The 25,669-nt window shown below is 41.7% G+C and overlaps 1 protein-coding gene and 1 long non-coding RNA gene across 12 annotated transcripts in view; one reads left to right on the top strand and one right to left on the bottom strand.

Annotated features, from left to right (window-relative positions):
• The first annotated feature begins 75 nt into the window (after positions 1-75).
• On the top strand, positions 76-19,047 carry LOC146348022 (uncharacterized). Its single transcript, XR_014790507.1, has 3 exons — positions 76-405; positions 10,376-10,521; positions 15,996-19,047. It is a non-coding gene; the product is annotated as an uncharacterized LOC146348022 (long non-coding RNA).
• USP33 (ubiquitin specific peptidase 33) overlaps positions 6,624-25,669 on the bottom strand; it is a 53,401-nt gene continuing 34,355 nt past the window's right edge. For 10 of the 11 annotated variants that reach the window (XM_084852159.1, XM_084852160.1, XM_084852162.1 and 7 more), the window contains 6 exons: positions 18,877-19,043; positions 15,630-15,711; positions 12,147-12,255; positions 9,729-9,831; positions 8,994-9,062; positions 6,624-7,964 (listed from right to left, as the gene is read on the bottom strand). In XM_084852159.1, coding sequence (XP_084708285.1) covers positions 7,807-7,964; positions 8,994-9,062; positions 9,729-9,831; positions 12,147-12,255; positions 15,630-15,711; positions 18,877-19,043 — 688 coding nt within the window. In that variant the 3' untranslated portion in view covers positions 6,624-7,806. The remainder of the gene's footprint in view (positions 7,965-8,993; positions 9,063-9,728; positions 9,832-12,146; positions 12,256-15,629; positions 15,712-18,876; positions 19,044-25,669) is intronic. The other variant, XM_084852167.1, reaches the window with a different exon arrangement.

Genomic DNA, 25,669 nt, shown 5'->3' with positions numbered 1-25,669 from the left:
CAGCCCGCGAATGGGGGCCGCTCCCTGCAGCTCCTCCTGCTGGCTAACTGAGGGAGGCGACTAAGCCGCCCTGACGGGCCTGGGCCGGGCTTGGCCCACGGGACGACGGCGCGCCCGGCCGCGGGCTGCGGCCCGGGAAGGTAAATGAGGCGGCGCGGACAGCGGACGTCAGGGTCAGAAATCCCGCCGCCTTCCGCCCCGAGGAAATGCCGCGCAGCGCGCTGCGAGGCTGCTCGGCCGGAAATAAGTCCCGCCGAACGCCTTGGCGCAGCGGCGGCGCTTCTGCGAGAGCCCCGCCGCCCCCCCCCGTTCGTTGGCGGGGCGGCCTCTCCCGCTAGGGTCGGATAGGTAAATTCACGGATTTACCTGACGCAGTTGGCTGCCCGCCGATGGCACGCGTACAACGTAGGTGAATTTATTTATTATAAAAACGTGCGCCCCACCTTTCCATACTCGACGCCCAAAAGCAGCTGTCAACCATAAAAGCACGGGAAAGGCCTTCAAATAAAGTGTTACAAAAATTAGAAAGGTCTATAAGTCCAAATAAAGCCAGTTTAAACCAACATGAATGTACATTTAATATGCTGTTCAGTGGTTTATTTTGATGCGGGGGGGGGATGTTTTTTTTCCTGAGTTCTATTTTATAGACTATATTACAAAGCTTAAGCTGCGGTGGCTTACTGGTTAAGACCCTGAACTGCAGACCGGAAGGTCAGCAGGACAGCAGTTCGAGACCCCAGTGCTGCGTGAGGGAGTGAGCTCCTGTCTTCAGTCCCAGCTCCTGCCAACCTAGCAGTTCGAAAGCAAGAAATTGCAAGTAGATAAATAGGCACCGCCTCGGCGGGAAAGGTAACAGCGCTCCGTGCACCTCGGTGTTCAGTCACGCCGGCCACATGACCACGGAAGCGTCTTCCGACAGCGCTGGCTTTTCGGCTTAGAAACGGGGATGAGCACCGCACCCTAGAGTCGGACACGACTGGTTGGGGTGGGGACACCTTTGTTACAAAGCTAGGATATATATGATCTATAGTAATAGGTGTGTGTCTGTCTGCTAGTGCCATAGCTCCAAGACCGTGAAACCTGGACACCTAAAACTTGGCATGTATACAAAGGGTACCCTATAGGTATGCATCTTGGGGGTAGTTTTTGAAATGCATTAGTTGATATTAATTTAAATGTGTTTGAAGCCCACAGTTCATCTTCAGCCACTAGGTGGCAGATGTCTCTGACCAGTATATATTTTTGCAGTTGAAATGGTTTGAAGCCAGGGTGGTAGTCCTAGGGACAGAGTTAGATGATTGCCCCCTCTCCTGTGCTGTGGGGCAGTCCCCCTCAGGAATGGAGTGGGTATACCCCTTCCTCAGGGGGGCTATAGGGGTTCCTCATGGCAGATGCTGTGCTTAAAGTTGCCAGCAGTTGTGGCTTCAGACAGGGCAGGCACAATGTGTCCAACTCTTGAAAGCTACGTAACTTTGTTTTAAGGCATCACTGTATTACAGGAAGCCAGGCAAAGCCAGGTCTGTTCTCTTGTAAATAAATAACACCTTTAGACCAGGAGTAGGCAATGTTTTGGACTACAATTCCCATACACCTCAGCCAATATGGCCAGTGGTCAAGGATTATGGGAGCTGTAGTCCAAAAACATCTGGAAGGCACCAGGTTGCCTATCCCTGCTCCAGCCTAGATCATAACACAGCCTCCATTGGAAGATTTTTGCAAATATATCTGTAACCCATATCTGTCTCAACTAAATATGTAATTTTGCAGTCATCACTGCACAACTTCACAAGGATTCAATAGAGTAAATAGCAAAATGCTAGAATCCTAAATCCATCCAAGTTTTCTTATTTTAAGTCTATAATAGACTAGTAAGAGCTTCCCGTAATCAGAGTACCAGGGAGATATGAGATCAATCCCCACCTCTGCCATGAGATTCTCTGGGTGACCTGGGACTAATCACTTTCAGTCTAACATACCTCACAGGTTTGTTGTGAGGATAAAAGATTGGGAAGCATTATGTACACTATTACATTTTTATACTGCCCTTCAAGGATAAATACATAAATTATATCCTATGCAATAGACAATTTTTTTCATTCCAAATAGTCTATTTCTGCTTAGGTGTCAAACTTAATTATCTTTGTGTTCGCATTATAGTTATAGGACACATGTCCCCTGAACCTATATAAATTTACTCAAAAGTAAGTCCTATTGAGTTCAATGGGACTCCCAAGTGAATGTATATAACTCCAGCCTTACATTAGTTCAGAATCAAACAAGTTAAAAGGTGTTAATAACTATTATAGTAATTTCTAAATACAAGCCATCTATTTCCCCAAAACTGCTACTCTCTGCTTTATAAAGTTAATGTTCAAAAAGTTTAATGAGACCACTCTTGATGAATTGTCTTCGGTCCTTTGATGTTATGGTTGCAATATTAAAGTAGGTATTGGCAAAACTATGGGTTAGATCCAGACTTAATCATGCTTAGAGCAGACCCATTGAAACCAACGGGATTTAAATGAGTCATGACCATCATGTGCTGTAACATTAATTTATGGTATTCACTGTCGTGATGTGGTCACTGCTAGCTTAGATGGCTAGAAGTAAACTAATTAATGAAAGGACAAAGCTTCTAATGCTGTGTGAGCTATGATAGCTAAAATTGATACTTCAATGTATACAGACACATACCTTCAATTAAGGGTCCAACCAGTTGAGCTGAGCTATTTCCATAGTTCAGAAAGCTTCTGAGCTTTCCAGAGAAATATGGCTGACAACTTGGAAACAGAGTGCTGGATTATAGACCCTGTCTGGTACAACAGGAGCATTTTTGTGTTCTTGTTTATATAACCTTTGAGAAATGTTTATTAATAACCAACAGACCAATAACTATATAAAGGGCAGTTTAGAGGAAGTATATCAGGAGATCACACCTTCCAGGAAAGGAAGAAAATTGTTTGGGCTGTATGTTGTAGAAAGTTGACAAAATGCAACTGGATGGGATCATACATTCTCTGACCATCTCTCTGCCAGAGAGACAATGAGTTCCACCAGGAAACTTAACGGGCATCCTTATTAACTTGAAACCCCATCTCTCCACACTGGCAGCACTAATCTAGTCAATCTAAAAGTGAGGTTGGCCCTTTAACATAGACATGCACTTTTCTGCACAAATAGCCACACGGATATCTTTTGCTCCTGCAACTGCACTTAACACTTTTTGCAGTTTACATAGTTCTAGTTAGAGAGCCTACTGTACTTCCAGCATAGGGTTGGTTTTCCCTCACATAGGCTCTGTAATTAGCAGCTGGTAAAAAATGCAATAGTTGTGGCTTTTCAGGATATGGAGATGCTTCATTTCCATACCTGAAAAGGCAGTTGTTGAATTTTGCCAATCATTCAGTTGCTAAGTACAAAGAGTTTGTCAAGAAAAAGTGTCAACTCAACTCTAGTAGTGTTACATGGTTTCCTTCCTCACCCATGGAAGAGAAGTAGAGTCTGCTGGTTTTAATTAGGATGGATGGTGATTGAGACTGGAACTAGACATCATAGAGATTTGACCTGTTCCCAAAAAAGCAGCCTTGCATCTTGTCCACCTTTCTCATAAAATCCAGTGACAGAACATATATGTGCCCCTGCTACACTTCATTGGCTGCCTCTTTTGAGGCAACATACTACAATGACACCACGTCATGCATTTTGTATGATTAGGTATTACTGGGCAATGGAAGAGTAAGGTATCACTTCTGCTGTCACATTTAGTTAAAATTTACATTTTCAGTTCCCAATAATCTTACTGATTTTCCCTTTACTGCCCAGGTTTCATTGTTTGGGTTAGTTGATTTCTTTAAGAACCAGTCTGAGAGTTAGCCCTTGGAAATGGCTTCTAGAATTGCAGAAATATGGTACTGTGGCACATGCAGCCTTTTCTCTCCCCCCCCCCCGAATCTACTGACACATAAATTAGTAGGCTAGTACTTTGGATTCCATTCTTTTGAAATTCAAATTATGTTCAAATTCTAATGAAAACGTAGGTCATAAAAGTAATTGATGCAGTTCTTGATACTGACTGTATCACGACACTGAATACAGAATAAATGGTATTCTATGACAGAATTTATTTGGTCTGCCATTTTCTTATTGGGTAATAACACGCACCTGAAGCAATTCTACTTTAAATTCAATACAAGTAAGAGCATTACCGCTATTTAAAGGGATGTTTTGCCTTGCCTTTAACTTAATATTACATTATCTCTTATACACTTTCACAAATCAAATGATAATTTAAATAGTTCAGAGTTTTAATTAGCAATTTTGATTCATCTTTAATTTTTAACCCACAGAATTAAAAGCAATTTAAATGTTGCCAAGTGTTAAAGAGCAAGTTCGGCTAATAGGGCTGAAAATCACACAAAAAGGTGTGTCTGCTTTTGAAGATGCTTGCCCTGGTTGGGATGAAGGAGACACATATGTAAAAAAATCCGTCTATGCAGCATTTCAGCTCTTTTTGATCTACCATTTGAAAGGCAGGGAGGAAGGGAGAAAAGGAGAAGGATGTGTTGCTATGGGAACCAGGACATCTTGGTTTGAAACATCAGGTCACGGAAAGGTACCTAGAATAAGTGAAATACACTTAAACCAATGAATATATTGATTTCCTTGAAAAACTAAATCTGCAATTTAAATAATTGTTTGATAATGTATAAAAAGATGAGGGGCTGTTCAGCAGAACCAAATCTCCTTTTCTCCATTGTTCCATACAAAAATAATGCATTAATCCCAACTTTTTTTCTGTCATATAAAAATGTCAGGGAATCTAATAATTTCATAATCTGGATTTAAGTATTTATCAAGCTGTTAATTTTTTAAGCAAAGGCTGCATGGGTTGCTTACATCCATAGTATCAGGATGTGTATGAAATTGATATCTACGTGAGATTTACAATTATATTGTGTGAATTTTCTTAATTGGCAAAGATTATATCCACAATTATCTCTAAAGCCATAAAGGCTAAAATATCATGCTTTGTGTCCTGGAGCTTTTGTTTTTGTTTGTTTACCATAGTGTCAATTATAACTAAGGGCTAGAGTTCACATAGAAGATCCTGATCTAATGAAAAAGGTGTTCATATAGTTTCCAAATGTAAAAAGATAACTCTTCTGTTAAAAAAGCTAGCTCATCAATATTGTCATATAATATGACAAACAAACAGAAATGAGGATAGGACTATGCAAATGAGAATTGGAGGAGAGCAAGCTTGATTTGGATGATTTAGTCCGTCCACAAACAACATCCAAGTGCACCTTTTATTTTTCTCTCACAAAGTAAATGGTGGCCATTCATGTATATAATAAAATGTAAAGCACTATACTTTTGACACTATTGGGTGAGGACAATTTGCGCTCCACCTCTGACACAAAGTGGCTTAAGGATTTGTGCAGGAAAAAAGCTCCATTATTAGTATGTAGAATAGCTCCCATTTCTAACTTTTGACAGCTCCATTCTAAACACATCTTGCAACCTGTCATAGGTTTTTTCTCATTGCAGAAGAGGAAATCCACTTGAAAAATGATGTGCCATCTCCCCTCAGAACAAATAACTGCTTTTAGAATTACGTGGTTTGGTCTAAAGATAAAGCCCAAGATACATAGGGAGGATTAAGTTGGTTCATCCATACTGTTTCCTTGTTATTTATTTAATTTTCCAGACAACTTTATCAGACCGAGGCTGGGAAAAACAGAAGCCCCTCATCACTGCTTACAGTACAAACCAATGCACAGATACATAAGTAACTAAGTGGCACGGATGTGGCAGAGAAAAGTAGGCAACTCCTGAGGGGCTGGATTTGAGAAGCCAGTGTCTTATGTAGATGACCCCTTGCCATGTGTTCGTGTACACAAGAGATATCCATATGCTGCCACCTGCATGTGCAAAAAACAGGGATTTCCTGAAGAATTCAAATATGAAGAATTCAAATTAATTATGAAAGGAACTGCAGACAGCCAACGTGTTTGAGTTTTTATATGAAGATCAGTATCTTCCTAAATACCTTAGGATCCTTTTACCCTAGAAGAAAGAATAACTTCAGAGTTATAAAACTAGGTTAAGACTTGTTACTTTAGACCAGGGATGGGCAATTTCTGGCCCTTCAGATGTTATGTCCCAAAATACACTTCATTCCTCGGTATTGGCTACGCTGGTTAGGGCTGACAAAAGGCTAAGAAACTGCTGCTCTTGCAGAAGCAATGGCATTATTCAGAGTACTACGGTTCTTGTCTTTAAGAAACAGGCAAAAAAAGGACCAAGTGCAAAGCCAAACGTTTCTCATTAACGCAAAGATGCAAAACAGTACAAGGTCTCCCATTCATCTCTTAGAGATAGCTATACGTATAGTGAACCAGAGGCCTCAGTGGCAAAATGACAACCAACCTGTGGACATTGGGGCAGAGGGACTGTATAATCAGGACAGATTTTTTACCACCACTAACATTTTACTTATAGACAAGCATCAAATTGTGCTTCAGCAGTAGTTGTATCACACGGTAAAGCAGAATAAAGCAACGCTTCATATTAGAAGCGAACATTAGCACTGTTATCCCAAAGCAATTTTTAAAAAAGAGTATGAAGGCAGCTACCAGCATTAAACTGTTGCTGCTCTCTTATTTTTCTGATGGTTGTGTTATAAGGATATAGAGTAAATGTACTTTTGAAAGTTTCTCCAGTCAAAATGGAACTTTCATTTTTGAAATTATATAATGTATCATAGCAACAATGTAAAATACATATTTCTAACATGACTTTACAATGTTTGAAGTTAAAACACTTTTTTACCATTTTGAAAATTGTTTTTATTGAACTAGCATTGAATAATATCGCTTATATGGTAGCAATATCAAGAAAGAAAAACATTTGGGTCACATTCAACATTTCAATATGAATAATCTAGAATACTTCGCAATCTTGCTGTGTGTATTCATTCAACATCGGACTTCATGAATCATGCCAATGAGCAGTGCATAACTCTACAATTTTTTCCACATGAAACTATTGATGTGTTTAATTTAAAAAAAGACTAGAAAATTCCTCAAGTGTGCAAGCAGTTAACATACCCACTTCATGCTCTCCACAACAAACACTCCTAAAGACTATGGCTTTGTTTAGTTACATATACTATTGATTAGACTAGCTTATATATGACAAAAACGTGAAGGTCTGAACAGTAGGCAGTAAGTTACTTATATCTGCTGACAAATCATACATATAGTTTATACACTCAAAAAAGGATTTGACAGTGTTAATTCATTATGTTTTTCTATAGTGCAGTGCAAATAAAAGTGAAACCTAACTTTTCCTGAGTTTTCATAGAACATTAAAACCGTATTTATTTTTATTGTTAAATTTATATCCTACCTTTCCACCAAATGGTGTTCAAGACCCTTTAAATCTCATCTTGACAAAACCTGATTGGAAAGAGCCTTGAAATTCATATATTGAAAAGAATTGTTAAATCCTTCATCTGTATTTTGAATATGTACAACTATGTAGGACAAGAAAATTATATTTTCAAGACCAGATGAGTCTCTCTGAGAGATTCGAATACATTTTAGATGTATTAGTATAATCTGTAATAGATGTACTGTAATCACTATATTACAAATCTCAATTCATTTTTCACAGATGCAATAATGCCCAAAGTCCTGTCTGCTCACAGGGAAAACAAAAGCAAAACAGCAAAACAATTTTTTTCCAGAATGTATGTTAAGTGGAAGGTATCTCATAATAATTAATTCCTTGTGTTGATTGTTACAGACAACGTGTTTCTAACTCAATCTTATCTTCAGTTTGTAATGGTTCAGGTTCAATTTGAGCAACAGGTGGCCTCAGTGTGATTTCTGGCCCTCCCCCATAGATTGACACTAGGAAGTTCCATGTTTCTTCAGAAATTTGTCCAGAATCAGCTCCTGAAAAACAATTATTGTTTGCAAAGATTTAAGATTTTAAAATCTTAACTGTTTGAAAAAATATTATGCTCAAAAGAGGCAGAACATTTTAATACCAAAGACCCAAATCCAAGGAAATGCTAGCACAGCAGACTGTGCAGATCACTTTAGCTGGATAACTTCAGTTTTAGCAACAGTATTGTACTTGCAGTCCAACCCAATAACAGTGCATGTTCATAGCATTTTGTTCTCATAGGTAATTATTTAATTAAACTTGAAGAGGTTGACAGGAGTCTTGGAGTTATACAGGAATTTTCCCTCCTACAAATAGTTTTTGTCTTTGTCTAGGTCTACGTTTTAGAACAGGTGCCTACATATTTTCTTTTCCCCTAGCAATCATGAGGGCTAGAAAACTGCATGTTTTTTTTTTTAATGAAAGCCACTACAGCAACAGATGGCAAGATCTGTGCTGCATGACACTCAAAGTGTACGCAACTTTTAGAAGAGAAGCTCTACAGTCAATGTCTCTTTACGTTTTGCCTTCAAACTCAAGAATGATCAAAAGTCTTGCAGATGCATTAAAATATAGATTTTTAAGTATTGCTCTCGTTTAAAATGGAAGTGAGGGAAGTTGAAATAGTAAGTGTGTGGGCTGGATCCAGGACAGCGTTTAGTGGAGATCTACTCATGCTGGAGGAAGGGGGTGTACTGCTGTTCTAGAGGACTTGGGAACCCTTGGAAAAACATAAGAGGCAATGCAGGGGAAAAGGGGAATCGCAAACATCACCTCCCCACTCCTTTCCTCCTATGGGGAGTCTCTGCTGGATCCCCGTGCCTCCCATGAACTGAAAGAACCCTTCCATTCATGGAAGGGCCAATCTGGAACCAACTCTATGGCAAAATTATTATTACAAGTATACTAATACCTCATATGTAGCAAGTATACAACACAAATTGAGACAAAAACAGAAAGTCCTACATGCATACCACCACTTTGGTAGAAAAAGAGAAAAACTGCACGCAGAACAGGCTCTATCAGTAGAACCATACCTTGTTTCAGAACAACAGCACCACATTTATTGATAGCAATTTTGCCGTTATCAATGGGGCCTGGAGGATCTAGTGTGATAGAAAAATATGTTAGGGGGTGAGGTAATGATAAAGTGATACTATCTAAAACAAACAAAAACAGGAAAGCTACACTAGTACTTTCTGTACCTCCCATTTTTGTCTACTTCTGGGGGATTTTAAAGAAAACATTATACACTTAAAAAGATATTAGAAAAAAGAAAAGCAAAATGTAGTCCAGGAGCACAATCCAGCAAACTTGTTTACAAGCACACAAGAAACTGTGTATCTTCCGCTGTTTGGGCACAGCAGCTACCTGCGTTGCAAACAGTTTAAAAACAACAACACATTTCTGAGTCACTGCCCAAATCTTTAAATGGACCTTTACAAGTAGACTATTGATTGAAACCATTATGAAGGCTCCTTGAAGTGCAGATTCAAACTGAGCTTTAGAAATATGCTTGCAAATACAGCAAGTTCTTCTCTGGTGGTTTAATAGCAAGCCATGGTAGATTCCTATGTGCATTACTGCCATGCACTAAAAGCTGTATTAAGTCCTATTCTCTTTATTTTCTATGACGTTTCTAGAGCTCTTTATAAGAGCTTGTTCCTGTGCTCTGTTAATATTTTACCACAGTAATTTATTGACAGATGAAAGAGTAAATGTATACTATAAAAAGCACATACTATCTGATAGGAGTTCTGAAAGCCACTCACCACTGTCCTTCCCCTTCACAAACCCTTCCCATTCTCTGAACCACTGCATACTGATGCAATAGAATATGGAAGGAGACTCTTCCTCTTGAAATGCTCTGTTGAGCTGAGAGACACAAAACAAGCTCTGAGTCTGCAATCCTAAACACACTTAGAAGGGAATAAGTCCCCTTGAACCCAATTACACTTATTTCTGAGTAAACCTGTTGGGATTGCACTGTAAGACATCATAGTTAGGTGTAGAATAATAATTTCAGAACAGCAGAGAAAATTTATATAAGTTTAGATCTGAGGCCATCCAGTAGTTCTCAAGTCCACATGGTTCTGCAGTAACAACCTCAAGCCAGGGGTTCAAGGGATGTTTGTCCCCCCCCAAAATGGTCAAGTGACTAAAGCAAAACCACTCCTTTGTATAGCTAGTGTCAACCACCAATACAGGTGCTAACAGCGAAAGAAACATGGAGGAGTAAGAACGTAAGACGAGCCATCCTGGATCAAACTAAAAGCCTATCTAGTCCAGCTTCTGTTCACACAGTCATCAACCAGCTGCAAAGCATTTGATTAAATAACATATAAGGTTGGTAAATCCTTAATATATTTAGAGAACCTAACATTCTTTTTGTTTTTTTTCAAATGGATATTGAACATAGATCTTCAGTAAGCCCTCAGCTTCTCTAATGTTAGTTTTTATTCTCATGCAACTGAGAGATTGCCTGGGGATTCTGGACAGTACTGTGGTGGGCCCATGCTAAACGTCACTACTTCCTTCTGCAACAACAACAACTCCTCAAACAAGGTGGGTCAGCTCTCTTGGGTACTACATTAGATCTTCTCTTGTGGGATGCATGAATGAACTGACGCACAAGCAGTGGGAGCAAACATTTTAGCAGCAACTGACCCGGTTCACATGTAACAGGAAGCCATGTGGGTGAATTTCCCCGTAGGGTTTCTTGTTGCGGTGGCAGCTGCCATTTTGAATATTCGAGCCGCGGCGGCAGTGCACCGCAGCTTGTAGTTACGTGTAAACCCGCCAAGGGTGGGTCGCTGAGGTGGTTAACAAGCCACCTGCAGCCCTAAAAGAGCGCATGGGTTCTGGGTGACTTGTGAAACACCCCAACAACCCACCCTAGCTGGGTTTGCATGCAACAAGCTACAGCGTGCCCCTGCCACAGCTCAAGTATTCAAAATGGCAGCCGCCACAGCAACAAGATGCCCTGTGGGGAAATTCAACCACAGTAGCTTTATATATTTATTACATTTATATCCCACCTTTCTTCCATCTTGGAACTCAAGGTGGCTACATGTGGTTCCCAGGTGGTCTCCCCTCCAAGCACTGACCAGACCCAAACCTACTTAGCTTCAGCAAGGTGGCTGCCTCATGTGCCTTCAGACTATGCCCTGGGACTCATTACATGTGAGCTGGGTCACTACCAGTGTTGTCATAGGGGCAGGGAAGCCAGACCATCTTCCCTGGCTTCAGGCCACACATTAGGCCAGTTTGCACAATACAACAGCCCATCAAGTGTTGATTTACTGTTGAAGAGTTCCAACACATGCTGGCTACCATTATGGATATGCAACCCCAGACTGGGGATTGTCGTGTCGCACCAACCTTGCCAGCGGGAGTTATATGACGGTTAAACAACCCTCACATAACTCTACGACAGACTGTGAGTTATGCGAGGGTTGTTTAACCCTCAAATAATTCCCTCTAGCCAGGTTCACATGACAGAACAACCCCTGACAACCCCTGGTCAGGGCTTGCATGTTCATAATGGCGGCCGGCAGATGCCACAGCTACTCGAGGATAAATCAACCCTCAATGGAATGTCGTGTTGTGCAAACTAGGTCACTTAGTGTTCCTCAAGAGAACTTATATATCTTAGTTATTATGAGATATATATATTTTTAATCACTACATTTGGGTGATTTAATCTTGAATATACACACACAAGAGCAAGCTTTTAAAACATGATGGGAATCTTGCCCCCAATACTGAAACATCACTGCCACACACCAACATGGATGCTATGTGAATATGAAAGAACAACCTTCATTGCAGAGTATAATATCCATTATGAAAGGCCAAAGAAAAGTTAATGAAAAATATTGTTTTAGATCCTGAGTTCCCTCCATTTGTGGAAGAAACTTTGATCCAGCAGAAGCTCTTGTTGGAACAGGGACAGATATTTTTCACTTTTTCCTTCTCCCCTGCAACCCTTGCGCCACCTCCCATGCTGTTCTGGAGGATCACCCAACCTGCCAGACCAGATTGGGGAGGAGGGGGGAATCCTGCCAGTGAAAGCATACCATGAGCAGAGTACTGCTCATGGGGTCTCTGGATCCAAGCCATTAGTTTTAAGAATTTGTAACGTTTAAGAAATAAATACTTAATTTAACAAAGGAGAAAGAACGTATTACCCGAATAAACATTTCCAGTTCTGTCTTCCTTCTTTTCTCTATTTTCTCTGTTTCCACTTGGCAGGTATGACAAACATATAGATGGTTAACAGCTGGTCCTCCACCATACCTGTAATAATAGAATATTAAATAATTCCCTACCTGTATTGTAGATTTTGAAGTGTCAAAAGTTGTGTATTAGATAGCCAAGGATGTTCTTGGGTTGAACAACAAATACCTTAATCTGTTCAGCATCAGTTTCCTAAACAAGTATTTTGTCTTTAATAGAAATAACCTCCCTCTACAATAAGCCGCCCCCATTTCATCAGTTATGCAGAATGTAATCTATTACTGAAAAACAGATTCTGTTTCATCAAAATCTTTAGCGCTTTTTACGCATTATCAAGTAGAACATATCATGGATAAGGGGAGTGGGACTGCACTGATTGGCTCTGCTCCTGATGTCCATGTGTATGCCCCAAATGTCTGTAAATGGGCGTCCTCACATGGGATCTGGGATTGCACAGAGGTTCCAGTCATGTGGACCTCTTTCAGCTACTCCGGTGTAGGCCCCCTTTGCAGATATTCAGGCCAAATATCTGGGGGTGGGGGGGTCAGCAGCATGCACAGTGCTAGGGGACAGACCGAGCAGCACAGGACAGTTCCCTGTTACCCAGACATCTATCCACGTGTGCATGACATGCAAAGAAGGCTTTAATATACAGCAAATGTCAAAACGTGCACTTTAGTACATCTTTTTTTCTTTTACAAAGACTCAACAGAGTCCACCTTACCTGGTATTATCTAACCAGCCTTCCCCAACCTGATGACCTCCAGATGTTTTGGAATTCAACTCCCATCAGTGCTAGCCAGCATGGTCAATAGTCAGGAATCCTGGAAGTAGTAGTCCAAAATATCTGGAGGGCACCTCGTTGGGGAAGGCTGATCTACCCTGACAATTTTTCTCCAGGTTTTTGGCTGGTAAGTCCTTGACAGAAATCACAGCTTTTAAAAATGCTTATGAGGAAAGGAACGTTTCTGAGTCATCCTTTGAAGAGAATATTTTATTAACACATTAAAAGGGGAGCTTATTTTAACATCATGTTCTTGAAATTGCTATAAAGTTCTGGTTAGAAGGGGATGTATCAAGACAGTTTCTGAGAAAATTTAGAAACACAGCTGGTGTCAAAAGCCCAATGGCTCCCCTGGATTTCAAAATACAAATATACCACCAGGCACTACTTGTAATTGATAACATAAAAGTTTTAACATCATTTGGATAGTTTTTGGAGTTCTTGGTAGGCAAAAGGCAGATAGTTACAGTTAGGTTATGCTCCCTGATGATAGGGTTGTTTTAAGTTCCTAAGACAATGGGCAGGTTCGCACAACATGACAACCCACCCTACAAGTAAGCTATGCAGCATGGGTGACAAACTATGGTGCGCCCAATAGACGATTGGGCTCACTGTGGGTTGTTCTCCCCTTCCTTCCCCCTCTGTCCTCCAGCCAGCATCCCAGCGGCTTTCGCAGTAGAACCCATCTTGTCTGCCGTTCCTGTCCCTCTCCCTGTGACCCCTTTTCAATTTCCATTAAAACAATTTCCATTAAAATACCAAACTATAATAAAACAACTAAAACATCAGTACAGAATAACAGTCCTCATAGGCCTTCAAATGCCTGGAAGCAAGGGAAAATCTTGACCTGGTGCCAAAAAGAGGACAGTGTTGGTGTCAACTGGCCCTCACTGGGGAGAGCATTCCACAGTCAAGGGACCACCACTGAAAAGGTCCTCTCCCTTGTTGCCGTCCTCTGAAACTCCCTCTGAGGAGGAACTCTGAGGAGGAACTCCGAGGAGGGCTTCAGATGTTGATTGCAGTGTACAGATAGGTTCATAATGGGAAAGGTGCTCCATCAGGTATTGCAGTCCTGAGCCGTATAAGGCGCTATAGGTCAAAACCAGCATCTTGAATTGGCTCGGAAACATATAGGCAGTCAGCGCAAGCAGGCCAGAATCAGTGTTATATGCTCAGAACTTCTGGAACCATTAGTCCGGCCATTGCATTTTGCACTAACTAATAATTTCCAAGCTATTTTCAAAAACTGCCCCACACAGAGCGTATTGCAGTAATCTAAACTGGAGGTTACCAGTGCATAGGCTACTGAAGCCAGGCATAGCTGAAGCTGGTAAAAAGCACTCTGAGCCTCGAATGACAATGACAGCTCTAGGAAAAACCCCAAGCTACAAATCTGTTCCTTCAGGGAGAGTGCAATCCCATTCAGAACAGGATGAACACCCCCGCATCCAGAAAAAAGAATCATCCACTAAAAGCATCTAAGTCTTGCCTGGATTGAGCTTCAGCTTATTAGCCCTGATCCAGTCTACTGTTGCAGCCTGGCACAACTCCAAATGACCCTACTCAACAGTTTCATGTAGATGATAAATAGCATGGGGGATAAAACCAGCCCCTGTGGAAGCCCATGCTGAGCAATATCCCACCAAGCACTACTTCTGGAGCTGGTTATCCAAGCAGAAGTGAAACCACTGTAATGCAATACCTTCCACTCTAAACCCAGGCAATCACCCCAGGCGTATACCATGGTTGATGGTATCGAAAGCCGCCAAGAGATCAAGGAGAATTAACAAAGTTACATTCCACCTGTCTCTTGAAACAAGTAATCATACAGGGCAATCAAGGCAGTTTCCTTGCCAAAACCAAGCCTGAACCCCGACTGAATTGGATCCCAAAGGAGCTCGTATCGTTTTATGAGTTCAGTCATCAACTACTCAAACACAGGATTTTTTTTTTTACAGTGGTCGCCAGCTTGTAGCCTTCCAGATGTTGTTGAACTGCAACTCCAATCGTGCTTCACCACTGGTTATGCTCACTAGGGCTGATATGAATTGCAGTCCAACAACATCTGGAGGGGCACAAGTTGTCCACTCCTGCTTTTTGAAATGGAGAAATTAATCCTTGGATTAAATTGTTATAAAACAAGTCTAGATGCTTATTCGAAGCAGAAGACTCAAAATGAACAAGTTAAGCTATCTATTGCAGAACAAGATCAACATCAGCATACAGGTTTGCAGAAAGACAATGGGTTGTATCTAACACTGTCATTCTGCTTACAGAAGGCTCTTTAGTCCAGCAGAGGTTTCTGTGAACTGAAGGCAGGGGAGACAGTTTTAAGAGATTCTCCCTTCCCTGCAGGTCCCTGCATCATGTCTCACACTGTTACGAAGGGTCAGATTTTGGGGGACTCTAGGGGCTTCAGTGGAAAGGGAGAATCAGCAGAAATTGCCTCCCTGCCTTCCAATCACAGAAGCTTCTGCTGGATCAAAGAGCCTTCCTTGAATGGAACACCACCACTGGACACAATACAATGTTTTGTACTATATGGTATGCAGGCTTTACAGAAAATTACCTACTTGTTTTTATGTGATACTATTTCCTTTGCATATAAACCAAACATCAAAAGCATTCTATTTCAAAACTGGAAATTTACCTGCTATACAAGTTATCCCATATGTTTTGAGGTAGCATTACTACTAGGTCCTCTATAGAAGTAGCCTTGTGTGGAGGAACTCCTGTGAAAATGAAGAGGTTTCATGTGAATATTTTTACCACTTTAAATATAGTTAAGTTAAATATTTGAGAAATCATGTGCTTCATTATGCCTCACTTCAGAACAGTTGAAAACAATAAAAGATTCAACTTCTGACTCAGCAAGCTGAGCATTTTAAGCTGCCAAAAATGCATGTAATCACTTTCCCTTGGAACTGAGTGGGGAGACTATGCTAGATATGAACTTGAAATGCAGTTATGTCACTAATGCATATACAAAATGTTATTCTTATGTCTTCATTTGCAGAAGAGTCATCAAATTTCAAAACACAGAAACAAAATCAGATAATTCTGAACAACTGCTTGGCTCCAATATGCCCCAGCCAAGAAGAAGATCTCCCATTTCTACCACCTCCTCCAGAGTTACAACCCAAGCCCCTCTCAAAAGCTTTTCCAGAGATTCTCCAACCTTTGGGAAGGGACTGTGGAGGGATGCAAAGGTTGGCTTCCAGAAAGGAAACACATAAAAGGCTTGTGTGTGAAGGAAGCAACCTCATGCTACTTTATATTCAAGCCACAGTTCATGAGCAGCCTTGTCTTTCTAAAGCTGACTGGTGGGATTTGTGTAGCTTCTATTGGGAATATTTTTATAGACTAAATCTGAAGTTGCATTCCTATAAGCTTGAGAAAAACTCCTAAATTCTATTATTGTGGCCTCTGTATTTCCAATACTAGTGAAATTATATAATAAGATTAAAAAATACTTCAATTCATATATATCTGGGGAAAAAGCCACTTTGCCTTTCCAATAGTTTTCCAATAAGAATTTATCTTCCATTACTTTTCTACAAGCGGAGGAGTTTGTTTTACATCTTTCTCTGACATCTCAAAATTGGCTGAGGAGGTCAGGCTTATTTTCAAACGTAGAATTCATGACCACAACATATAAGCTAATGTTGTTCTTCCTTAACAATGCCAGTGTTGAACAAACAAATAGAACATGCCAAAACTGTGAGTTAAAACCAAGCCGCACTTCACTAAGCCAATTAAAGAACCAAAACATAAGTTGTAAATGTTTGACTCTTTAAATCCAATCAAATGTACAGTAATCAAGTACATATCTGATGTGTGAATCAGTCCTACGGGTGGAATCCAGCCACTACGGATATAAGATTCCTTGAGATATTCCAACTAGCAGCTATAATCAATTGTAGGAACTAATCGATTTGTCTAATCTTGAACGCATCACGTGGCACCATTAAGAGCATTCTTCGTGCTAAAATTAAATCTAGCAAACTAAAATTAAATCTTCCTTCCAGGCACTGATGGCTTATTTACTATTCAGGGGGCCAAGCTGGAGATGATGAAAAAATCTTGAGCCCAGGGACTGTTTCATTTCAAATACAAGATTGTTCTCCGAAACCAGACATCTTTTTTAAAAGCCTGCTTTAAAATAAGAGATACCAAAAGCAAAACAAAGGGTAGTATCCTATTGTGCCCATGCGCTCATGCGACCTACCACTTGCACAACAGGGCTTTTGCAGTTCTAAAAATAACCCAAAACAAGCTAAAACGCTAGTTGCTGGAACAAGGCAGGTCAGAGGAGCTCACAGAAGGCAGTTTAGCTTTAGAAGCACAAAAACCCAGTTGCGCAAGCTGTGGGCCCTGTGAACACAATGGAACCAGCGTAGTGGAGCATTCCCATTGGATACTGCCCAAATCAAACAAAACCTTAACCAAATCCAAGTTGGGATGATCACAGAATAAAAAACAGAGAAAAGTGTTTCCAGTGTTTTGCATTTGATTGTCTAATCCAGGTGTGACCCAACCGAGTTTTGCACTAGGTTTACACTGTTTTGTGCCAAGACCCCCAATTTTTGTATTGCCACCTCTTACCATAGCTTCATCGCCTGTGCTCACTGGATCTAAAGTTATTCTAAAGGATGCTGCCACTTCCCAATATTATTCAGTTACTTACTCACTACATAAATTTCCCTTTAGAAGCTAAGTAACATTTAAGTACCCAATTTCCGCACTGAAAAGTACACAAATAAACATCTGCAAATCTGCACAAAACTTTTGCATACATTTTGATGTGATACCAAAATTTGGTTTTCATGACTGGGTTTTTGTGGTCTTAATTATGAATCCCAACTGGATGTCATTACACACTAAGAAGTGGCTGTACAAAACTTGGGTTTTGTAGTACAGAATTAGCATAATGCCCTGGCATACATTTTGAGGAGATACAACAACACTGGCTTGGGGATGTTCAGTAGGATCCCACACTGGTACACTCTTGTGGGTGATGGCACAAAATTCAGGGTTTGTGGCATAAAACTCTGGCATAGGCCATAAGGGGATACCAAATTTGTGGGTTCATAGTTAACAGAATTCTTCAAATAAGTGGATATGATCATCTATCTATTGATTTTGAGAATGGTAGAATTTTAAAAGATTTTGATGGAGTTAGGCATGTTTTCCCTGCCAGTGGCTGAAGCAGTGGGTAACAAGTTGGGGGGAAAAGGGCTGGAGGATATGTGAATATAAACAGCAAAAAAAAAGGTTGTTGGGCGGTCAAACACTAAGGCATATTTTATTATAGGTTCCAAGTTAAATACTAGCCTAATGGGCCATTAGTGACAATTGAGGAAATACCTATTGTTCACCATCAACTAGCAAGCTATATCAAGTTTATATCTGTGGTGGCAATCTGTAACAGCAATCCGCATTTGAAAAGATGCATGCCTCAAAAAGTTAAAGGTCAAACAGAAGCTGTTTCTATTGTCGATGAGACATGGGGGAAGTCAGGCTATGAGCCAATTCACAGGATCACCACAGCCCACCATGGGGCCATTTTGAATATTCAACCATGGGAGTGGTCACCATGCTTGCATGTTGTCTGAACCGGATGAGGATGGGTTGTTGGTGTGGTTAACAAACCACCCAGAACACATGAACTGTTTAAATAAGCCACGGCAGGCTGCGTGATCATGTGAACCAGGTCAATGATTGCTAAGTTGGGAGACAGCAAGCTATCACATTGCATGGTCAAATCTTTACTTAATTAGATAAGGTATGTAAGATGGTAAGAGTAAAGGTCAAGCAAAACAGGATTTTATATTTCAGGGTAACAAAATGAGCTTTCATTTTTACGGGTGGATAGTTTTGCATGCTTGTACACGCACCTCCATGGATGCAGAGGAAATCATTATTTGAAATGGGTCCTGGTTCTGCAAAAGTCCTGAATTTATTCAGCCACTGTCGGGAAATGTAAAATTGGAGGAGGCTTGGTTCCATTACATTCAGGCTTGACAGCCTCTGTCTCTCTCTTTTAGCTTCTTCATTGCTTTTTCTGTTGAAAAGAGGCAATATTAAAGAACATTATGTAACATTATCAAGAAGCATTTGTATGATGAGAAAGAAGAAAAAGATCTTATGCAAACTCTTGTTAGAAACTACTTCTAATCACTTTTGTTCACATACCTTGAAGCAAGCAATTCAAAATTCCACTAACACACCAACACTGTTATTATTCAGATTGCTTTGTATGATTGTAAATAAGTAGTTTTAATTTAAAGATGTGTGATGAAATAAAATTCATACTTATATAGTAGGATTGGTTGTATTGCCCCGGCTGTGGGCTTCAACCTCTTAATTTAGAGGTGCCAAGACAGTGATAAATCAGATCCTTAGGTTTACGTACAAGGAGATACTTTATTGAGTAACACAGCTCACAGGCATACCCAATGGTTGGATCACACAGCTTCTCTGAACCCAGAGCCATGGGGTACAATGGGTTTTATACCATACATGTTAGCAATGAGGCAGCATAACAGCAACAACCGCCCCCTAGCATTCATTCCCAGCTTAGACTAGCATTGCGTGGGTCCCAGCACAGCCACCTGCAGCTCAGCATAAACACATTTCACTTCCCAGGCACATCTTGATTCCATTAGTATGGAATGTGCTAGGCTGCGCTATCGGCCCTTTGACTCATCTTTGCATGCTCAGAGGCTTACTAGCAAGGGAATTGCACCAATAATGAACTTAAGCAAGCATTATGAATCTCTAGGCCCCTCACTACAGGTAACTTGATTATGCTCCTGGGGCCAATACATTCCACCCCCAGATGATCAAAGGACGATAGCAGTCTACACATCACAATCTCTTCTTACCCAAAGGGTTGGATCTTCTTTGCCTTGCCGTTTGACCATCTACTTGAATATATACTTAAAAATGCAACAGCCATATAAGCTAGCACACAAAGCTATAAAGCTGCCAATAACAGTCAGAATTATTGCAACTACTTGCTTCCACCCCCACCCCCACCCCAATTCTTTGAAACCAGTCTGAAATCGGTTGGAAAAGGAACTCCCCTTCTAAGTGATGTATTTTCTCAATTTGCACATACAAAGCCCTTACACTGTGATTTACCATACTCTGCTTGTCATATTTATCTCGATGGCTTCTAGTGCCTCAGTAGTGTTGTTCAATACTGTTTCCATTGCTCTGCCAAAAATGGCTACTCCACCCCCAGGTACCCCTTCTTTTTCTTTCTCTTTGTCCTCTTCTTTTCCCTTCACTGTTCATACTTCTCCTTGCTTTTTTCCTTCTCCTTCTCCCTCTCTTTTCCCCTTCTCCTGCTCCCCCTCTTTGCCTTTTTCCCCTTCTTTGTCTTTGCTGCCACTTTCTCCTTCTTTCTTTACACTTTCGTTGTCCTTACTCATGGATTTGTTTGCCTTCTGCATGTTAACTTTGAAGGCTCTGTCCTGGGTGGCACTACCATTAAACCATTGGGAATCACACTCAGTGTCATTTGGGGTTACAACTGACATTAAAGAAGTTTGCAAATATTACATAATATTTAAGAAATCATAAAATACACACAACAAACTTTCATTGAAATCTAACACCACGACTGGAAAACAGTTCTTGCATGGTAAGGCATGATGGAGCAGATCTAGCAGTCATACTGCTCCTCCAGGCTGCATGGTCAGGGCCCATCAAAATCAAAGGAAGGGCATACTCATACATGCAAAGAGCTCTAGGCCACTGCATTTGCATTGGCCACTCCACACTGCATGAGTTCTGGCAGAGGGAAGTCTAAAAGTCATAGATCAAACTCAGCCTGCTGTACACTGAGCTGACTACAAGCACACACACAATCCAGCAACAAGAGTTCCAGTCCATGAAGAGCCTCACAGTACTTTCCATGGCAGTCTTTGACAATCCAAAGTTCCAGTCCATGTGCAGAGTGTCTCTAAAAAGTCCAGACGATGATGGATCCAAACAGAGAAGGCTTTGGGCAATGAAGATGAGATGTTTCCAGCAAAGGCTCCCTGCCTTTGTATCAGCTCAAAAGGGAAGGTGTGACTGTACATCCCTTCCAGATCCCTTGACAGACAAGGGCCTTTAGGCTTTCACAAGGCTTCTGTCTAAATAGAGTGGCACCGCTCAGCTCTCTAGCAGTGGCACTTCAAGCTGGGCAACCTTTCTGCAAATCTTTCTCTGTCTCTATCAGGTTCTCACAGACAGCTTTTAGCCTCTCTGCCCGCCAAGGCTAGACCAGCGGTGGACAGGGAGTTGGGTGACTCTCCCTGGCTCCGCTCTGAGAACACTGACAGAGATAAGCTCACACAGACTCTGACATTCTAAAACTGGATAGGCCTAAACTCTTCCAGGCTACTTCTAATCAAATATTGTCTATAACTTTGCTCTCATAATGCTTCTTCACTCTAAAAATTTACTCCCCTCCCCCCACACTGTCTCGGCTTGGTTGCTCAGAGATTGTTGAGCGGAAGCGACTGTCTAACTAGGGAGCTTGCAAAAACATTGCCAGTGCTTCTGAGCTTTCAATGGGTCTACTTGGAAATCTAAATCTAAGTTATTTCAAACACATTAAAAACAAACTATCTCTTTTGCAAGGAGAAAAGGAGAGATAATTGGCTATGATCCCCTCCCCTTCTGCAAAAGTAACTTCACAATTACAGGGCAGTTTTGAACTGCACGGTTCTTAACAGCAAGGGTACAACAACTGTACTTTTAAATGCTTCTTAAACAAGGACTAAGGAAACTGAGGCTTGTGCGGGGGGGGACTCTTGGGGCTATCAATCAATCACTAGACAGGCTAGACAGGGATTCACAACATGACACACTCCCTTCTTCTTTTCCCTTAACCTGGCACACAAAACAAAGTACCAGAACTCAGGACGTTGCAGGGAGATGGTAGTATACTTGCATTCTTTATGCAGCCATCAATCTTTTCTGGGAGGCACCAGGGTGATTTGCAGGGCTTCAAAGTAAAGCTTCACAGTTTGTTTTTGTAATCCCAAATTCGAAACAAGAGACGATGAGGTACAGGGCAGCCAAATCTTTGCTTTGTCAGGGGCGACAAATGACTCAGGTCAGCTTTTTCTGCTGGGGTCTCGAAAAGGGAAACAGTCTTAGTTTGCAGTTGTAACATTACTTACAGCATCAGCCAGCCAGCTACACAGATATTGGTGTTTTTGGAGACAGCTACTACGATATCTTCTTTTCTTCTCAATCGGGTTGGGTCTCCCAGCTTACACAATTTATTGCAGCTTGCAGGAGCATGGTAGTAGCGTTTGGCCTGGCCAGGAACATGCTTGCAGGGTTCTCAATTTCTTCAGTGCACACGTTCAGGCAGTCCAACACTGGACACTCAAATCGTTGAGGTTTCTTTATTGCAGGGAATCCCATGGCAAAAGCTTAATGGTTACACTTTTTAGGAATCATATAGCTGATGGTCAGTAGCTACAGGCTCTATGAAATTCTAGGACAGTTCAAAGCTAAACACTGTTACCTTGACAGAGATCTGCAACGTGGTTGCTCTGCTTCATTCTGCCTTGGGATCGTTCCCTGATGCACTTTCTACTCTCAGAGGGGTCTAGCCTGTGCTCTGGGTGCTGATTCTTCACCTTTATTCCGTTTTGCGTCTTCATTTTCTGGGTCTTCATCTTCAATTTCCATTTCTTAAGGATTTCATCCCAATCAGGCAGGGTGATGATGTTGCTCACTTCAGCAGTCTTTGGGCAATTCTTCAGAGCTCGGCGTACCACGCTAACAGCTACTTCTTCAGCTTCATGCTCCCATGCCTCATTAGAGGCCTGGCTGTCTTGCAATGTTTCTCTAATTAACAGTCTCTGATCTTGCTCTTTTCTCAGCTCGGCCTTGAGCTTTTTTGCTGTTTCCTCTCTCTATTTTGACTCCTTCTGCCCGACAGTTTGCTACACTGTCAGCATTAACCATGCTAGAGGTCCTGCACGCTGTTTCTCTTTAGCTGATCACTTTTCCAGCTGCAGAGATTCAACGCAGTTTCCAGACCCACTGGTGTGCAGTCCTCTTCAACCTCTGGCCATGCAATCAGGCCACACAGGACCGCCAATTGCTTTGCAGCTGGACCCCACAGCTCCAACTGTGGAAGTCCGGGAGTCGGTTTAACATGCTGACAACCGCATTCTCCTTCCCTTGGCATCTGAACATAGCAGTATTCTTGGCACTCTGCTCGCTACGCCAAATGTATTGCCCCGGCCATGGGCTTCGACCTCTTAATTTAGAGATGCCAAGATAGTGATAAATCAGATCCTTAGGTTTACTTACAAGGAGATACAGTCAGGGCCAGAAATATTGGAACAAGGATAACTGTTTTGGCAGTTGGCCTCTGTACACCACCACATTGAAGTTGAAAGGAAACACACCCAGATGGGAGCGAAGTCAGGACTTTCAGCTGTAATTCAAGGGGTTTGACAAAAGTGGGGTACTAACCATTCAGGAAGTACAGCCAGTGGCATACACACACACCCATCATTGGTGGTTCATAAGTAATGGAACAAATCAACATCATTTCAAACTTAAGGATCGCCTTTAATACCTGGATGAAAATCCTATGCAGTCAAAGACTGCCTGAAGTCTGGAACCCATGGACATGACCAAATGCTGAATTTCCTCCCTCAAAATGCTTTGCCAGGCCTTTCCTGCAGCTGCCTTCAGCTGCTGCTTGTTTGTGGGTCTTTCTGCCTTCAGTCTTGTCTTCAGTAAGTGAAAAGCATGCTCTATTGGGTGGAGATCAGGTGACTGACTTGGCCATTGAAGAGCATCCCACTTCTTTGCCTTGAGAACCTCTTGGGTAGCTTTTGCTGTATGTTTTGGGTCATTATCCATCTGCAATATGAAGCAGCGTCCTATCAGTTTGGCAGCATTTGGCTGAATCTGAGCAGAAAGTATAGCCCTATGCACTTCAGAATTCATCCTGCTGCTTTGATCAGCAGTCAGGTCATCAATAAACACCAGTGACCCGGTTCCATTGGCAGCCATACATGCCCATGCCATAACACTGCCTCCACCATGTTTGACAGATGATGTGGTATGCTTTGGATCATGAGCTGTTCCTTTCCTTCTCCATACTTTTCTCTTCCCATCATTCTGGCACAAGTTAATCTTGGTCTGATCAGACCAAAGACCCTTATTCCAGAACTGGGCAGGCTTTTTTTAGGTGTTTGCTGGCAAAGGCTAATCTGGCCTGTCTGTTCTTGAGCGTTACCAGTGGTTTGCACCTTGTTGTAAAGCCTCTGTATTTACATTCATAAAGCCGTCTCTTGACTGTAGATGTTGACAATGACATGCCTACCTCCGCAAGAGCGTTCTTGACCTGGCTAGATGTTGTGAAAGGGTTCCTCTTCACCATGAGCAGAATTCTGCGGTCATCCACTTTAGTTGTCTTCCGTGGTCTTCCAGGTCTTTTGCTGTTGCTGAGCTTGCCAGTTAATTCCTTCTTTTTCAGGATGTTCCAAACAGTTGTATTGGTCACTCCCACTGTTTTTGCCATCTCTCTGATGGGCTTATGTTGTTTCCTCAGCCTAATGATGGCCTCCTTCACTCGCATGGACACCTCTTTGGACCTCATGTTGGGGGTTCCAGTGAACAGCTACCAAATGCAAATGTAACACTCAGAACCACCTCCAGGCCTTTTATCTGCTTGATTGGTCATGGGGTACCCAGGAAACAGGCCACACCTGGCCATGCAGCTTCTTGTCAGCCATTCGTTCCATTACTTATGAGCCACCAATGATGGGGGTATGTGCATGCCACTGGCTGTCCTTCCTGAATGGTTAGTGCCCCACTTTTGTCAAACCCCTTGAATTACAGCTGAAAGTCCTGACTTCGCTCCCATCTGGGTGTGTTTCCTTTCAACTTCAATGTGGTGGTGTACAGAGGCCAACTGCCAAAACAGTTATCCTTGTTCCAATATTTCTGGCCCTGACTGTACTTTATTGAGTAACTTACAGCACACAGGCATACTCAATGGTTGGATCAGACAGCTTCTCTGAACCCAGAGCCATGGGGTACAATGGGTTTTATACCACATGTTAGCAGTGAGGCAGCATAACAGCAACAACCGCCCCCTAGCATTCATTCCCAACATAGACTAGCATTGTGTGGTTCCCAGCACAGCCACCTGCAGCTCAGCATAAACACATTTCACTTCCCAGGCACATCTTGATTCACTCATTAGTATGGAATGTGGTAAGCCGTGCTATCAGCCCTTTGACTCACCTTCACATGCTCAGAGGCTTACTAGCAAGGGAACTGCACCAATAATGAACTTAAGCAAGCATTATGGATCTCTAGGCCCTTCTAACACTACAGGTGACTTGATTATGTTCCTGGGGCCAATACATTGGTACAACTCCCTGGAAAGAACTTCCAATTTAAAAAGTTAAGGCAACAATTCAAGTTTTGTTTTTTTCCAGGTAGAAAACATTAACTTGCAAATCTGTATAGACTAACATGTTAACATATTATCCTCCTCCACACCCTCACCTGTGTGCACATCCAACCTCATATGTTTCTCTTGTGTGCATGGGAACCCATTTATTTTAATGGAAGTATCTGATCTTCAACATCCCTGGTACAGATTGCTAAATAAGGTCAGTTACAAATGACTGCAAGATTTGTCCC

The sequence above is a fragment of the Heloderma suspectum genome, chromosome 4 (genome assembly GCF_057233095.1).
Source record: "Heloderma suspectum isolate Gila_16-S chromosome 4, 16-S_ref, whole genome shotgun sequence".
Lineage (NCBI taxonomy): Eukaryota > Metazoa > Chordata > Lepidosauria > Squamata > Helodermatidae > Heloderma > Heloderma suspectum.
This window is presented reverse-complemented; position numbering and strand designations above follow the sequence as displayed.